Source organism: Hyla sarda, chromosome 11, assembly GCF_029499605.1.
Source record: "Hyla sarda isolate aHylSar1 chromosome 11, aHylSar1.hap1, whole genome shotgun sequence".
NCBI classification, from domain to species: domain Eukaryota; kingdom Metazoa; phylum Chordata; class Amphibia; order Anura; family Hylidae; genus Hyla; species Hyla sarda.
In genome coordinates, this window is record NC_079199.1 from 104,302,674 (window position 1) to 104,320,933 (window position 18,260).

The window sequence follows — 18,260 nt, forward strand, 5'->3', positions numbered from 1 at the left end:
GAGGTGAAGGTGCTGAGAGGGTGCGGGGATCTGAGAAGGTGCTGAGAGGGTGCGGAGGGAGGTGAAGGTGCTGAGAGGGTGCGGAGGGAGGTGAAGGTGCTGAGAGGGTGCGGAGGGAGGTGAAGGTGCTGAGAGGGTGCGGAGGGAGGTGAAGGTGCTGAGAGGGTTCGGAGGGAGGTGAAGGTGCTGAGAGGGTGCGGAGGGAGGTGAAGGTGCTGAGAGGGTGCGGAGGGAGGTGAAGGTGCTGAGAGGGTGCGGAGGGAGGTGAAGGTGCTGAGAGGGTGCGGAGGGAGGTGAAGGTGCTGAGAGGGTGCCGAGGGAGGTGAAGGTGCTGAGAGGGTGCAGAGGGAGGTGAGGAGAAGGTGCTGAGAGAGTGCGGAGGGAGGTGAAAGTGCTGAGAGGGTGCAGAGGGAGGTGAAGGTGCTGAGAGGGTGCAGAGGGAGGTGAGGAGAAGGTGCTGAGAGGGTGCAGAGGGAGGTGAAGGTGCTGAGAGGGTGCGGAGGGAGGTGAAGGTGCTGAGAGGGTGCGGAGGGAGGTGAAGGTGCTGAGAGGGTGCGGAGGGAGGTGAGGAGAAGGTGCTGAGAGGGTGCGGAGGGAGGTGAGGAGAAGGTGCTGAGAGGGTGCAGAGGGAGGGGAGGAGAAGGTGCGGAGGGAGGTGAGGACACCTCACACCTGCAGGGAGGAGTGGCTGCATTGTCTGCAGTGCATGGATGACCTCTAGAAGAGATAGGAGCTGCAGCCTGGACTCCTCATGCTTCTGCAGCACAGGCGAGACGAGCACCATCTCACTGCAGGTAAGTTATGTCCCTCCTCCGGCTTTGGTGCAGAGGAGCCGGTGGGCATCTGTCTTACTACTGCATGGTAAGGGTACAGGGGCATCTGTCTTACTAATACATGGTAAGGGTACAGGGGGGCATCTGTCTTACTACTACATGGTAAGGGTACAGGGGCATCTGTCTTACTACTACATGGTAAGGGTACAGGGGCATCTGTCTTACTACTACATGGTAAGGGTACAGGGGGGCATCTGTCTTACTACTACATGGTAAGGGTACAGGGGCATCTGTCTTACTACTACATGGTAAGGGTACAGGGGGGCATCTGTCTTACTACTACATGGTAAGGGTACAGGGGCATCTGTCTTACTACTACATGGTAAGGGTACAGGGGCATCTGTCTTACTACTACATGGTAAGGGTACAGGGGGGCATCTGTCTTACTACTACATGGTAAGGGTACAGGGGCATCTGTCTTACTACTACATGGTAAGGGTACAGGGGGGCATCTGTCTTACTACTACATGGTAAGGGTACAGGGGCATCTGTCTTACTACTACATGGTAAGGGTACAGGGGGGCATCTGTCTTACTACTACATGGTAAGGGTACAGGGGCATCTGTCTTACTACTACATGGTAAGGGTACAGGGGGGCATCTGTCTTACTACTACATGGTAAGGGTACAGGGGCATCTGTCTTACTACTACATGGTAAGGGTACAGGGGGCATCTGTCTTACTACTACATGGTAAGGGTACAGGGGGGCATCTGTCTTACTACTACATGGTAAGGGTACAGGGGGGCATCTGTCTTACTACTACATGGTAAGGGTACAGGGGGGCATCTGTCTTACTACTACATGGTAAGGGTACAGGGGCATCTGTCTTACTACTGCATGGTAAGGGTACAGGGGCATCTGTCTTACTACTACATGGTAAGGGTACAGGGGCATCTGTCTTACTACTACATGGTAAGGGTACAGGGGCATCTGTCTTACTACTACATGGTAAGGGTACAGGGGGCATCTGTCTTACTACTACATGGTAAGGGTACAGGGGGGCATCTGTCTTACTACTACATGGTAAGGGTACAGGGGCATCTGTCTTACTACTGCATGGTAAGGGTACAGGGGGGCATCTGTCTTACTACTACATGGTAAGGGTACAGGGGGGCATCTGTCTTACTACTGTATGGTAAGGGTACAGGGGGCATCTGTCTTACTACTACATGGTAAGGGTACAGGGGCATCTGTCTTACTACTACATGGTAAGGGTACAGGGGGGCATCTGTCTTACTACTACATGGTAAGGGTACAGGGGGGCATCTGTCTTACTACTACATGGTAAGGGTACAGGGGCATCTGTCTTACTACTACATGGTAAGGGTACAGGGGCATCTGTCTTACTACTACATGGTAAGGGTACAGGGGCATCTGTCTTACTACTACATGGTAAGGGTACAGGGGCATCTGTCTTACTACTACATGGTAAGGGTACAGGGGCATCTGTCTTACTACTACATGGTAAGGGTACAGGGGCATCTGTCTTACTACTACATGGTAAGGGTACAGGGGGGCATCTGTCTTACTACTACATGGTAAGGGTACAGGGGGCATCTGTCTTACTACTACATGGTAAGGGTACAGGGGGGCATCTGTCTTACTACTACATGGTAAGGGTACAGGGGGCATCTGTCTTACTACTACATGGTAAGGGTACAGGGGGGCATCTGTCTTACTACTACATGGTAAGGGTACAGGGGGGCATCTGTCTTACTACTACATGGTAAGGGTACAGGGGGGCATCTGTCTTACTACTACATGGTAAGGGTACAGGGGGGCATCTGTCTTACTACTGCATGGTAAGGGTACATGGGGCATCTGTCTTACTACTGCATGGAAAGGGTACAGGGGGCATCTGTCTTACTACTACATGGTAAGGGTACAGGGGGGCATCTGTCTTACTACTACATGGTAAGGGTACAGGGGGGCATCTGTCTTACTACTGTATGGTAAGGGTACAGGGGGCATCTGTCTAACTACTACATGGTAAGGGTACAGGGGGCATCTGTCTTACTACTGTATGGTAAGGGTACAGGGGGCATCTGTCTTACTACTACATGGTAAGGGTACAGGGGGGCATCTGTCTTACTACTGTATGGTAAGGGTACAGGGGGCATCTGTCTAACTACTACATGGTAAGGGTACAGGGGGCATCTGTCTTACTACTACATGGTCAGGGTACAGGGGGCATCTGTCTTACTACTGCATGGTAAGGGTACAGGGGGCATCTGTCTTACTACTACATGGTAAGGGTACAGGGGCATCTGTCTTACTACTGTATGGTAAGGGTACAGGGGGGCATCTGTCTTACTACTGCATGGTAAGGGTACAGGGGCATCTGTCTTACTACTACATGGTAAGGGTACAGGGGCATCTGTCTTACTACTGTATGGTAAGGGTACAGGGGCATCTGTCTTACTACTACATGGTAAGGGTACAGGGGGCATCTGTCTTACTACTACATGGAAAGGGTACAGGGGCATCTATCTTACTACTGCATGGTAAGGGTACAGGGGGGCATCTGTCTTACTACTGCATGGTAAGGGTACAGGGGCATCTGTCTTACTACTACATGGTAAGGGTACAGGGGCATCTGTCTTACTACTACATGGTAAGGGTACAGGGGGCATCTGTCTTACTACTACATGGTAAGGGTACAGGGGGCATCTGTCTTACTACTACATGGTAAGGGTACAGGGGCATCTGTCTTACTACTACATGGTAAGGGTACAGGGGCATCTGTCTTACTACTACATGGTAAGGGTACAGGGGCATCTGTCTTACTACTGCATGGTAAGGGTACAGGGGCATCTGTCTTACTACTACATGGTAAGGGTACAGGGGGCATCTGTCTTACTACTACATGGTAAGGGTACAGGGGGGCATCTGTCTTACTACTGCATGGTAAGGGTACAGGGGCATCTGTCTTACTACTACATGGTAAGGGTACAGGGGCATCTGTCTTACTACTGCATGGTAAGGGTACAGGGGGCATCTGTCTTACTACTACATGGTAAGGGTACAGGGGGCATCTGTCTTACTACTGCATGGTAAGGGTACAGGGGCATCTGTCTTACTACTACATGGTAAGGGTACAGGGGCATCTGTCTTACTACTACATGGTAAGGGTACAGGGGCATCTGTCTTACTACTGCATGGTAAGGGTACAGGGGGCATCTGTCTTACTACTGCATGGTAAGGGTACAGGGGGCATCTGTCTTACTACTGCATGGTAAGGGTACAGGGGGCATCTGTCTTACTACTACATGGTAAGGGTACAGGGGGGCATCTGTCTTACTACTACATGGTAAGGGTACAGGGGCATCTGTCTTACTACTGCATGGTAAGGGTACAGGGGCATCTGTCTTACTACTACATGGTAAGGGTACAGGGGCATCTGTCTTACTACTACATGGTAAGGGTACAGGGGGGCATCTGTCTTACTACTACATGGTAAGGGTACAGGGGGCATCTGTCTTACTACTACATGGTAAGGGTACAGGGGCATCTGTCTTACTACTACATGGTAAGGGTACAGGGGGCATCTGTCTTACTACTACATGGTAAGGGTACAGGGGCATCTGTCTTACTACTACATGGTAAGGGTACAGGGGGGCATCTGTCTTACTACTACATGGTAAGGGTACAGGGGGGCATCTGTCTTACTACTACATGGTAAGGGTACAGGGGCATCTGTCTTACTACTACATGGTAAGGGTACAGGGGGGCATCTGTCTTACTACTACATGGTAAGGGTACAGGGGCATCTGTCTTACTACTGCATGGTAAGGGTACAGGGGCATCTGTCTTACTACTACATGGTAAGGGTACAGGGGGGCATCTGTCTTACTACTACATGGTAAGGGTACAGGGGCATCTGTCTTACTACTGCATGGTAAGGGTACAGGGGCATCTGTCTTACTACTGCATGGTAAGGGTACAGGGGGCATCTGTCTTACTTCTACATGGTAAGGGTACAGGGGCATCTGTCTTACTACTACATGGTAAGGGTACAGGGGCATCTGTCTTACTACTACATGGTAAGGGTATAGGGGGCATCTGTCTTACTACTACATGGTAAGGGTACAGGGGGCATCTGTCTTACTACTGTATGGTAAGGGTACAGGGGGCATCTGTCTTACTACTGTATGGTAAGGGTACAGGGGGCATCTGTCTTACTACTACATGGTAAGGGTACAGGGGCATCTGTCTTACTACTACATGGTAAGGGTACAGGGGGGCATCTGTCTTACTACTACATGGTAAGGGTACAGGGGGGCATCTGTCTTACTACTACATGGTAAGGGTACAGGGGCATCTGTCTTACTACTACATGGTAAGGGTACAGGGGCATCTGTCTTACTACTACATGGTAAGGGTACAGGGGCATCTGTCTTACTACTACATGGTAAGGGTACAGGGGCATCTGTCTTACTACTACATGGTAAGGGTACAGGGGGCATCTGTCTTACTACTACATGGTAAGGGTACAGGGGCATCTGTCTTACTACTACATGGTAAGGGTACAGGGGGCATCTGTCTTACTACTACATGGTAAGGGTACAGGGGCATCTGTCTTACTACTACATGGTAAGGGTACAGGGGGCATCTGTCTTACTACTACATGGTAAGGGTACAGGGGGGCATCTGTCTTACTACTACATGGTAAGGGTACAGGGGCATCTGTCTTACTACTACATGGTAAGGGTACAGGGGCATCTGTCTTACTACTACATGGTAAGGGTACAGGGGGCATCTGTCTTACTACTACATGGTAAGGGTACAGGGGGGCATCTGTCTTACTACTACATGGTAAGGGTACAGGGGGCATCTGTCTTACTACTACATGGTAAGGGTACAGGGGGCATCTGTCTTACTACTACATGGTAAGGGTACAGGGGGCATCTGTCTTACTACTGCATGGTAAGGGTACAGGGGGCATCTGTCTTACTACTACATGGTAAGGGTACAGGGGGCATCTGTCTTACTACTACATGGTAAGGGTACAGGGGCATCTGTCTTACTACTACATGGTAAGGGTACAGGGGGGCATCTGTCTTACTACTGCATGGTAAGGGTACAGGGGCATCTGTCTTACTACTACATGGTAAGGGTACAGGGGGCATCTGTCTTACTACTGTATGGTAAGGGTACAGGGGGCATCTGTCTTACTACTACATGGTAAGGGTACAGGGGGCATCTGTCTTACTACTACATGGTAAGGGTACAGGGGCATCTGTCTTACTACTACATGGTAAGGGTACAGGGGGCATCTGTCTTACTACTGTATGGTAAGGGTACAGGGGGCATCTGTCTTACTACTACATGGTAAGGGTACAGGGGCATCTGTCTTACTACTACATGGTAAGGGTACAGGGGGCATCTGTCTTACTACTACATGGTAAGGGTACAGGGGGCATCTGTCTTACTACTACATGGTAAGGGTACAGGGGGCATCTGTCTTACTACTGCATGGTAAGGGTACAGGGGCATCTGTCTTACTACTACATGGTAAGGGTACAGGGGCATCTGTCTTACTACTACATGGTAAGGGTACAGGGGGCATCTGTCTTACTACTGCATGGTAAGGGTACAGGGGCATCTGTCTTACTACTACATGGTAAGGGTACAGGGGGGCATCTGTCTTACTACTACATGGTAAGGGTACAGGGGGGCATCTGTCTTACTACTGCATGGTAAGGGTACAGGGGCATCTGTCTTACTACTACATGGTAAGGGTACAGGGGGGCATCTGTCTTACTACTACATGGTAAGGATACAGGGGGGCATCTGTCTTACTACTACATGGTAAGGGTACAGGGGGGCATCTGTCTTACTACTGCATGGTAAGGGTACAGGGGCATCTGTCTTACTACTGCATGGTAAGGGTACAGGGGGGCATCTGTCTTACTACTGCATGGTAAGGGTACAGGGGCATCTGTCTTACTACTGCATGGTAAGGGTACAGGGGGCATCTGTCTTACTACTACATGGTAAGGGTACAGGGGGGCATCTGTCTTACTACTACATGGTAAGGGTACAGGGGGGCATCTGTCTTACTACTGCATGGTAAGGGTACAGGGGGCATCTGTCTTACTACTACATGGTAAGGGTACAGGGGGGCATCTGTCTTACTACTGCATGGTAAGGGTACAGGGGGCATCTGTCTTACTACTGCATGGTAAGAGTACAGGGGGCATCTGTCTTACTACTACATGGTAAGGGTACAGGGGGCATCTGTCTTACTACTACATGGTAAGGGTACAGGGGGGCATCTGTCTTACTACTACATGGTAAGGGTACAGGGGCATCTGTCTTACTACTACATGGTAAGGGTACAGGGGGGCATCTGTCTTACTACTACATGGTAAGGGTACAGGGGCATCTGTCTTACTACTACATGGTAAGGGTACAGGGGCATCTGTCTTACTACTGTATGGTAAGGGTACAGGGGGCATCTGTCTTACTACTACATGGTAAGGGTACAGGGGGGCATCTGTCTTACTACTACATGGTAAGGGTACAGGGGGGCATCTGTCTTACTACTACATGGTAAGGGTACAGGGGGGCATCTGTCTTACTACTACATGGTAAGGGTACAGGGGCATCTGTCTTACTACTACATGGTAAGGGTACAGGGGCATCTGTCTTACTACTACATGGTAAGGGTACAGGGGGCATCTGTCTTACTACTACATGGTAAGGGTACAGGGGGGCATCTGTCTTACTACTGCATGGTAAGGGTACAGGGGGGCATCTGTCTTACTACTGCATGGTAAGGGTACAGGGGGCATCTGTCTTACTACTGCATGGTAAGAGTACAGGGGGCATCTGTCTTACTACTACATGGTAAGGGTACAGGGGGCATCTGTCTTACTACTACATGGTAAGGGTACAGGGGCATCTGTCTTACTACTACATGGTAAGGGTACAGGGGCATCTGTCTTACTACTACATGGTAAGGGTACAGGGGCATCTGTCTTACTACTGCATGGTAAGGGTACAGGGGGGCATCTGTCTTACTACTACATGGTAAGGGTACAGGGGGGCATCTGTCTTACTACTACATGGTCAGGGTACAGGGGGCATCTGTCTTACTACTACATGGTAAGGGTACAAGGGGCATCTGTCTTACTACTACATGGTAAGGGTACAGGGGCATCTATCTTACTACTACATGGTAAGGGTACAGGGGGCATCTGTCTTACTACTACATGGTAAGGGTACAGGGGCATCTGTCTTACTACTACATGGTAAGGGTACAGGGGGCATCTGTCTTACTACTACATGGTAAGGGTACAGGGGGCATCTGTCTTACTACTACATGGTAAGGGTACAGGGGCATGTGTCTTACTACTACATGGTAAGGGTACAGGGGGGCATCTGTCTTACTACTACATGGTAAGGGTACAGGGGCATCTGTCTTACTACTACATGGTAAGGGTACAGGGGGCATCTGTCTTACTACTACATGGTAAGGGTACAGGGGCATCTGTCTTACTACTACATGGTAAGGGTACAGGGGCATCTGTCTTACTACTACATGGTAAGGGTACAGGGGGCATCTGTCTTACTACTACATGGTAAGGGTACAGGGGCATCTGTCTTACTACTACATGGTAAGGGTACAGGGGGGCATCTGTCTTACTACTACATGGTAAGGGTACAGGGGCATCTGTCTTACTACTACATGGTAAGGGTACAGGGGGGCATCTGTCTTACTACTGCATGGTAAGGGTACAGGGGGGCATCTGTCTTACTACTACATGGTAAGGGTACAGGGGGGCATCTGTCTTACTACTACATGGTAAGGGTACAGGGGCATCTGTCTTACTACTACATGGTAAGGGTACAGGGGCATCTGTCTGGCAGGGGGGCTGCATGCACCGGGCAACTGCAAGGTTAATTATGTCAAAGGATAGCCATTAACTGCTACTGGGAAAGCTGGATTACAGCCGAGTGCCACCAATAAAGCTCTTACCGGGACAGTCACCCAACTTTCCTAGACTACTGAGAGACAAATCTACCTACTAGAGCAGGGGATTCTTACACCACTGCTATATGGGCTACTTGGAAGAAACACTGGGGTCATTGTGTAACCTCAGGAGGGCAGGGGCTCAAGCCCCCTTTCTAGTCAACCTGTGCCCGTCCCTGATTGGTCGTATATGTGAGAGTGCAGTAACACTGGTGGCCAGCAGGGCGCAGCAGGACTCAGTGCCTGTAATTATTTAATTCTTTTTAGGCGGAATGGATGAACCCCTGACCTGACCTTATAGGGGACATCTCTGTACCGGCCCTCACTCTACATGTCTATATATCCTACACCAGTGGGCTCAAACTGTGGCCCTCCAGATGTTGTAATACTACAACTCCCAGCATGCCAAAGGCTGTCCAGACATGATGGAAGTTGTAGTTTTGCAACATCTGGAGGGCCACAGTTTGAGACCACTGTCCTACACACTTTCCCTTTAAGGTTGGTAACTGCTGTACAGCACTGCAGTATATATAACCTTCTCTCTGCATACCGCCCCCCACCTACACACAATATAACCGCCTCACATTACACATCTCGAGACGGTGAGCAGGCGCCTGCTGTGTCATATTCAGGAAGCGATATTATACCGTATCCCCCACCGAGACCCCAGAACAAAGAACCTGCACCCACCCCACACATCACACCGCAAAGACATCAATAAATAATACCGTCCCGGAATCACAGGACACATCGATTACTTCACTGAGCTGTAGTATAATCTGAATGTCACCTCTCCAGATATTGTTAACCATGTACCTGCCACATAGGAGCAGTATTATAGTAGTTATATTCTTGTATATAGGAGGTAGTATTATAGTAGTTATATTCTTGTATATAGGAGCAGTATTATAGTAGTTATATTCTTGTATATAGGGGCAGTATTATAGTAGTTATATTCTTGTATATAGGAGGCAGTATTATAGTAGTTATATTCTTGTATATAGGAGCAGTATTATAGTAGTTATATTCTTGTATATAGAGGCAGTATTATAGTAGTTATATTCTTGTATATAGGGGCAGTATTATAGTAGTTATATTCTTGTATATAGGAGGCAGTATTATAGTAGTTATATTCTTGTATATAGGAGCAGTATTATAGTAGTTATATTCTTGTATATAGGAGGCAGTATTATAGTAGTTATATTCTTGTATATAGGGGGCAGTATTATAGTATTTATATTCTTATATATAGGTGGCAGTATTATAGTAGTTATATTCTTGTATATAGGAGGCAGTATTATAGTAGTTATATTCTTGTATATAGGAGGCAGTATTATAGTAGTTATATTCTTGTATATAGGGGGCAGTATTATAGTATTTATATTCTTATATATAGGTGGCAGTATTATAGTAGTTATATTCTTGTATATAGGTGGCAGTATTATAGTAGTTATATTCTTGTATATAGGAGCAGTATTATAGTAGTTATATTCTTGCATATAGGGGGCAGTATTATAGTAGTTATATTCTTGTATATAAGAGCAGTATTATAGTAGTTATATTCTTGTATATAGGAGCAGTATTATAGTAGTTATATTCTTGTATATAGGAGCAGTATTATAGTAGTTATATTCTTGTATATAGGGGGCAGTATTATAGTAGTTATATTCTTGTATATAGGAGGTAGTATTATAGTAGTTATATTCTTGTATATAGGAGTAGTATTATAGTAGTTATATTCTTGTATATAGGGGGCAGTATTATAGTAGTTATATTCTTGTATATAGGAGCAGTATTATAGTAGTTATATTCTTGTATATAGGGGGCAGTATTATAGTAGTTATATTCTTGTATATAGGAGCAGTATTATAGTAGTTATATTCTTGTATATAGGAGCAGTATTATAGTAGTTATATTCTTGTATATAGCAGCAGTATTAAAGTAGTTATATTCTTGTATATAGGAGCAGTATTATAGTAGTTATATTCTTGTATATAGGAGCAGTATTATAGTAGTTATATTCTTGTATATAGGAGCAGTATTATAGTAGTTATATTCTTGTATATAGCAGCAGTATTATAGTAGTTATATTGTTGCATATAGGGGGCAGTATTATAGTAGTTATATTCTTGTATAAAGGAGGTAGTATTATAGTAGATATATTCTTGTATATAGGAGGCAGTATTATAGTAGTTATATTCTTGTATATAGGAGCAGTATTATAGTAGCTATATTCTTGTATATAGGAGCAGTATTATAGTAGTTATATTCTTGTATATAGGGGGCAGTATTATAGTAGTTATATTCTTGCATATAGGAGGCAGTATTATAGTAGTTATATTCTTGTATATAGGAGCAGTATTATAGTAGTTATATTCTTATACACAGGAGCAGTATTATAGTAGTTATATTCATGTATATAGGGGGCAGTATTATAGTAGTTATATTCTTGTATATAGGAACAGTATTATAGTAGTTATATTCTTGTATATAGGAGCAGTATTATAGTAGTTATATTCTTGTATATAGGAGCAGTATTATAGTAGTTATATTCTTGTATATAGGAGCAGTATTATAGTAGTTATATTCTTGTATATAGGAGCAGTATTATAGTAGTTATATTCTTGTATATAGGAGGCAGTATTATAGTAGTTATATTCTTGTATATAGGAGAAGTATTATAGTAGTTATATTCTTGAATATAGGAGCAGTATTAAAGTAGTTATATTCTTGTATATAGGGGCAGTATTATAGTAGTTATATTCTTGTATATAGGAGCAGTATTATAGTACATATGTTGTATATAGGAGCAGTATTATAGTAGTTATATTCTTGTATATAGGAGACAGTATTATAGTAGTTATATTCTTGTATATAGGAGCAGTATTATAGTAGTTATATTCTTGTATACAGGAGCAGTATTATAGTAGTTATATTCTTGTGTATAGGAGGCAGTATTATAGTAGTTATATTCTTGTATATAGGAGCAGTATTATAGTAGTTATATTCTTGTATATAGGGGCAGTATTATAGTAGTTATATTCTTGTATATAGGAGCAGTATTATAGTACATATATTGTATATAGGAGCAGTATTATAGTAGTTATATTCTTGTATATAGGAGCAGTATTATAGTAGTTAAATTATTGTATATAGGAGCAGTATTATAGTAGTTATATTCTTGTATATAGGAGGCAGTATTATATTAGTTATATTCTTGTATATAGGAGCAGTATTATAGTAGTTATATTCTTGTATATAGGGGCAGTATTATAGTAGCAATATTCTTGTATATAGGGGCAGTATTATGGTAGTAATATTCTTGTATATAGGGGCAGTATGGGGTCCCCCTCTTATAGACATGAATGGAGGGGATGTGGCTTGACGTCTCCAGTCCTGGAAACACAGAGGTTTCTGAGACTGGAGCAGTAGCCCGGTGCATTCCCGTGGAATGAGATTTGCCATAGAATGAGATGGTCCGCCTCCATCACATCCTATTGGCTCTCTCTTGTCACGTGACATATTTAAACGTCACGCATCGATGCGCACAGCAGTGTCAGTTTGGCTATCACAGGGAGAGGATCTCCTCACCCTGTGATAGCTGAAGCTGTACGGAGCTCTCATGGCCTCTGTGGCCCGACAGAAGTTCACACATGTACGCAGCTCATACGGCTGCCTCATATACATTTACTGTTGATGCACAGCGCTATCGGGATCCCTATGCCCGATGGCGCTGTCATCAGGATCCCCACGCCCGTAGCTGTACTCCCCGTCCCCCGCATCTCTACTCCCCGTCCCCGCATCTCTACTCCCCGTCCCCCGCATCTCTACTCCCCGTCCCCCGCATCTCTACTCCCCGTCCCCCGCATCTCTACTCCCCGTCCCCCGCAGCTCTACTCCCCGTCCCCCGCATCTCTACTCCCCGTCCCCGCATCTCTACTCCCCGTCCCCCGCATCTCTACTCCCCGTCCCCCGCATCTCTACTCCCCGTCCCCCGCATCTCTACTCCCTGTCCCCCGCAGCTCTACTCCCCGTCCCCCGCATCTCTACTCCCTGTCCCCCGCATCTCTACTCCCCGTCCCCCGCATCTCTACTCCCTGTCCCCCGCATCTCTACTCCCTGTCCCCCGCAGCTCTACTCCCCGTCCCCCGCATCTCTACTCCCCGTCCCCGCATCTCTACTCCCCGTCCCCGCATCTCTACTCCCCGTCCCCCGCATCTCTACTCCCCGTCCCCCGCATCTCTACTCCCCGTCCCCCGCAGCTCTATTCCCCGTCCCCCGCAGCTCTACTCCCCGTCCCCTGTGAACGCTCAGGGAGCGATCCACAGCGCTATGGGGATTCCTACGCCCGATGGCGCTGTCATCAGTGTGCGTCCCCGCGAGCGCCCCATGCCCGCAGCTCTACTCCCCGTCCTCCGCCCCCCGCAGCTGTACTCCCCGTCCCGTTAACGCTCAGGGAGCAGGGAACAGAAAGTAGAGCATCGGGCGCAGGTAAAGTAGTACTGCGCATGCGCAGCACTACGCGAATAACTTAACCTGCGCCCGATGCTCTACTTTCTGTTCCCCGCTCCCTGAGCGTTAACAGGACGGGGAGTAGAGCTGCGGGGGACGGGGAGTAGAGCTGCGGGCATGGGGCGCTCGCGGGGACGCACACTGATGACAGCGGCATCGGGATCCCTATAGCGCTGTGGATCAACAGTAAATGTATATGAGGCAGCCGTATGAGCTGCGTACATGTGTGAACTTCTGTCGGGCCACAGAGGCCATGAGAGCTCCGTGCAGCTTCAGCTATCACAGGGTGAGGATATCCTCTCCCTGTGATAGCCAAACTGACACTGCTGTGCGCATCGATGCGTGACGTTTAAATATGTCACGTGACAAGAGAGAGCCAATAGGATGTGATGGAGGCGGACCATCTCATTCTATGGCAAATCTCATTCCACGGCAATGCACCGGCATAGAATGCAGGTGCTGCACGGAGATTGCAAGGGGGTCCCAGTGGCGGGCCCTCTGCAGTCAGACATCTTATCCATTATCCTTTGGATAGGGGATAAAATGTCTTTGGCCAGAATACCCCTTTAATAGCAGAATAGAAGTAACATTTAATCACTATTTGGTAATTCAGAGTTGAACTCCTCTTTCTTAGCTGCTGCTCCTTGTTGGATGTTTTCTTGTGCAGTCATTGTGTATCTTTTGGTGTTTTGCAGGGGACGTCCTCTCTTCGTAATGTTTCTCCCCAGTGTCTATAACGCTGATATTGGGATTGGTGATCACATCCCACAGAGACTTTATGGCACCCTGAGGCCTTCTTCTCTGAGGATATCATAAGGACAGAGACGCCGTCACCTCCAGATACAAGGATGTCCCTCTTCTGGACGGCGCAGATGGATCTTCTATATAAAGAATATATCACTAATACAGATTATGCTTTATGAAGACCAAACCCTATGGGTGAGGAGACCCTACAATCCGCTCCTCCTGAGTTCGCTCTCTAGGTTATAGCCTTTGTGGGTCTCCCATGTGATCCAAGATGAACATGAGTGATGAAGCCATGGGTGATGGGTCGGTGGCTCCCCCAGGACTTTGTGCTTTCAGGGGGTTAAACCTCAGCTGTATACATGTCAATGGGCTTGTGATACCAGATGGTCCCAATATAACTTTCTTCCATGAAGACTACTTTGTGTTACCCACATTCTCCATGGCGGCCAAGGTCCGTGTCGCCATCACCTGTGTCCTGTTTGTCTCTTCCTCTTGCTTTAACATAGCGACTCTATGGACTATAACCCACAAGTACAGGAAGAAATCCCACATCCGTATCCTCATCATGAACTTGGTGGCCGCCGACCTTCTTATCACTTTTGTGGTGATGCCCTTGGACGCGGTATGGAATGTCACCATCCAGTGGTATGCAGGAGATGTGGCCTGCCGGGTCTTGATGTTCCTCAAGCTGGTGGCCATGTATTCTTCTGCATTTGTCACTGTGGTCATAAGCCTTGACCGGCGGGCCGCCATCGTAAATCCCCTGGGGATCGGAGATGCCAAGAAGAAGAACAAGACGATGTTGTCTTTGGCATGGACGCTGAGTCTTCTACTAGCAACTCCGCAAGTAAGTACTTAAAGGGATACTCTGCCCCTAGACATCTAATCCCCTATCCAAAGTATAGGGGATAAGATGTCTGATCACAGGGGTCCTACCTGTGGCACCCCAGACATCCAGTGCATGGAGCGAACTTCGCTCCATGCTGGATGACTGGCGATGCGGGGCAGAAGCTTGTGATGTCATGACCACGCCCCCTCAATGCAGGTCTATGGGAGGGATGCGGCCGATCCTTTGGATCGGGGATAAAATGTCTAGGGGCAGAGTACCCCTTTAAGTCTCCATGTCCCCTGACAAATAGTGACCTCAGGGGAAGGGGCAGCCACGATTACCATTTATGAAGTGTTTTAAGGATATTTCATGTAATTCCATTTTCCTTGCAGCTCTTTGTGTTCCACACGGTCAGTAGGACACATCCGATTCCCTTTGTCCAGTGTGCGACAGTGAACAGCTTCCAGGAACACTGGCAGGAGACGCTGTACAACATGTTCACCTTCTGCTTCCTCTTTCTGCTCCCGCTGCTGATCATGCTCTTCTGCTACACCCAAATCCTCATCGAAATTTCTCAAAAGATGAAGAAATCCTGTGGTGAGTGCACAAGTGCCTCTATGTACAAAATTTCTATAATACTGCCCCTATATACAAGACTCCTATAATACTGCCCCTACGTACAAGAATATAACTACTATAATACTGCTCCTATATACAAGAATATAACTACTATAATACTTCCTCCAATATACAAGACTATAACTACTATAATACTGCCTCCTATATACAAGAATATAACTACTATAATACTGCTCCTATATACAAGAATATAACTACTATAATACTTCCTCCAATATACAAGACTATAACTACTATAATACTGCCTCCTATATACAAGAATATAACTACTATAATACTGCCCCTACGTACAAGAATATAACTACTATAATACTGCTCCTATATACAAGAATATAACTACTATAATACTTCCTCCAATATACAAGACTATAACTACTATAATACTGCCTCCTATATACAAGAATATAACTACTATAATACTGCTCCTATATACAAGAATATAACTACTATAATACTGCCTCCTATATACAAGAATATAATTACTATAATACTGCTCCTATATACAAGAATATAACTACTATAATACTGCCTCCTATATACAAGACTATAACTACTATAATACTGCTCCTATATACATGAATATAACTACTATAATACTGCTCCTATATACAAGAATATAACTACTATAATACTGCCTCCTATATACAAGAATATAACTATTATAATACTGCTCCTATATACAAGAATATAACTACTATAATACTGCTCCTATATACAAGAATATAACTACTATAATACTGCTCCTATATACAATAATATAACTACTATAATACTGCTCCTATATACAATAATATAACTACTATAATACTGCTCCTATATACAAGAATATAGCTACCATAATACTGCCCCTATATACAAGAATATAGCTACCATAATACTGCCCCTATATACAAGAATATAGCTACCATAATACTGCTCCTATATACAAGAATATAACTACTATAATACTGCCCCCTATATACAAGAATATAACTACTATAATACTGCTCCTATATACAAGAAAATAACTACTATAATACTGCTCCTATATACAAGAATATAACTACTATAATACTGCTCATATATACAAGAATATAACTACTATAATACTGCTCCTATATACAAGAATATAACTACTATAATACTGTTCCTATATACAAGAATATAACTACTATAATACTGCTCATATATACAAGAATATAACTACTATAATACTGCTCCTATATACAAGAATATAACTACTATAATACTGTTCCTATATACAAGAATATAACTACTATAATACTGCTCATATATACAAGAATATAACTACTATAATACTGCTCCTATATACAAGAATATAACTATTATAATACTGCTCATATATACAAGAATATAACTACTATAATACTGCTCCTATATACAAGAATATAACTACTATAATACTGCTCCTATATACAAGAATATAACTATTATAATACTGCCCCCTATGCTTTGTCTTCCAGGTTCTTCTAGAGACATCCCCCTCCGTCGTTCCTATAATAACATCCCTCGCGCCCGGTTGAGGACCTTTAAGATGTCTCTGGTGATCGTGTTGACCTTCATCGTGTGCTGGACGCCTTATTACCTCCTAGGGATCTGGTATTGGTTTTCCCCTGAGATGTTGACCCGACGAAAAGTTTCCCCGTCCCTCAGCCACATCCTGTTCCTCTTCGGCCTCTTTAACACGTGTCTCGACCCCATCATCTACGGCCTCTTCACCATCCACTTCCGTCGGGAGATAAAGAAATTTTGCCGATGCTCGACTCAGGGAGCGGAGAACGATTCGGCGTCTCTGGGAACAGGGTCCTTCCGGATCTCCACAGCCGCTGTGGCCCTCAAGAGACCTGCTGGGGGCTCGTGTAGGTTTGACCTGGAGGTCACCGGAGTCGGCCTCCATTCAGGGAAATGTGAACATTGTAAGAGGAAGGTGGCGGAGAGCTTCATGTGACGGAACGTTGTCAACCGGGTCCGAGCACAAAAACGTCCAACCTCACTGTCAGGAGACCTTCCAAACGCACAGAAGGGTGGACCGCACCAATGATAGCGATAAGGGGGCTGGTGGGGTTGGGGGTAAAGGCTACCACCCCCCCAAGACTAGAGAAGCCACCTTGACCCCCACGATCTCCCTGCTGCACCCGGCGTTCGTAGAGAGTGTCGGGTGCAGCACCGGAGGCTCGTGACATCACGGCCACGCCCCCTCAATGCAAGTCTATGGGAGGGGGCGTGACGGCCGTCACGCCCCCTCCCATAGACTTGCATTGAGGGGGGCGTGGTCGCGACGTCACGAGCCTCCGGCCCTGCACCCGACGCTCTAAACGAACACCGGGTGCAGCAGGGAGATTCTTTGAATAGGGAATATGATGCCTAGGGGCGGAGTACCCCTTTAAGGATAAAAGTGGACTTCATAATGATGTCATCACTCTGGGCGGAGCTGCTTAGCATGACGATGTCATTGTCAGGGAGGGGCTAGAACACAGGTAGATCTTCCGCTTCTTCCTGCATAGATTCCATTTACGGGACAATCGATAATAAAATGAGCTTTAATCGAGTCAATTACGTCAATATGTCATATAAGGTTAACGCTACAGGTGATGGAAGATAAGACAAGCCGCAGTTATTAGCTCCTCCCCTCTTAAAGGGGTTATCCAGGAATAGAAAAACAGAGCTACTTTATTTCAAAAACCGCTCCCCGTCTGTCTCCAGGTTGGGGGTGGTTCAGCA

The 18,260-nt window shown here is 46.1% G+C and overlaps 1 protein-coding gene across 1 annotated transcript; it reads left to right on the plus strand.

The window, feature by feature from the left end:
* Positions 1–548: 548 nt before the first annotated feature.
* LOC130295483 (gonadotropin-releasing hormone II receptor-like) lies at positions 549–17,717 on the plus strand. The gene is made up of 4 exons (XM_056546291.1): positions 549–794; positions 14,020–14,918; positions 15,293–15,497; positions 17,003–17,717. Exons 2-4 carry the CDS (start codon positions 14,343–14,345, stop codon positions 17,485–17,487), a joined length of 1,266 nt encoding a protein of 421 aa, XP_056402266.1. The 5' UTR covers positions 549–794; positions 14,020–14,342; the 3' UTR covers positions 17,488–17,717.
* Positions 17,718–18,260: the final 543 nt, after the last annotated feature.

Bases quoted from the DNA above. Each gene is read 5' to 3' on its own strand.
- LOC130295483 (XM_056546291.1), top strand. From the start codon at position 14,343: ATGAACATGAGTGATGAAGCCATGGGTGATGGGTCGGTGGCTCCCCCA. The intron at 14,919-15,292 runs GTAAGTACTTAA...TTTTCCTTGCAG, and splicing joins TTCTACTAGCAACTCCGCAA to CTCTTTGTGTTCCACACGGT. The intron at 15,498-17,002 runs GTGAGTGCACAA...TTTGTCTTCCAG, and splicing joins AAAGATGAAGAAATCCTGTG to GTTCTTCTAGAGACATCCCC.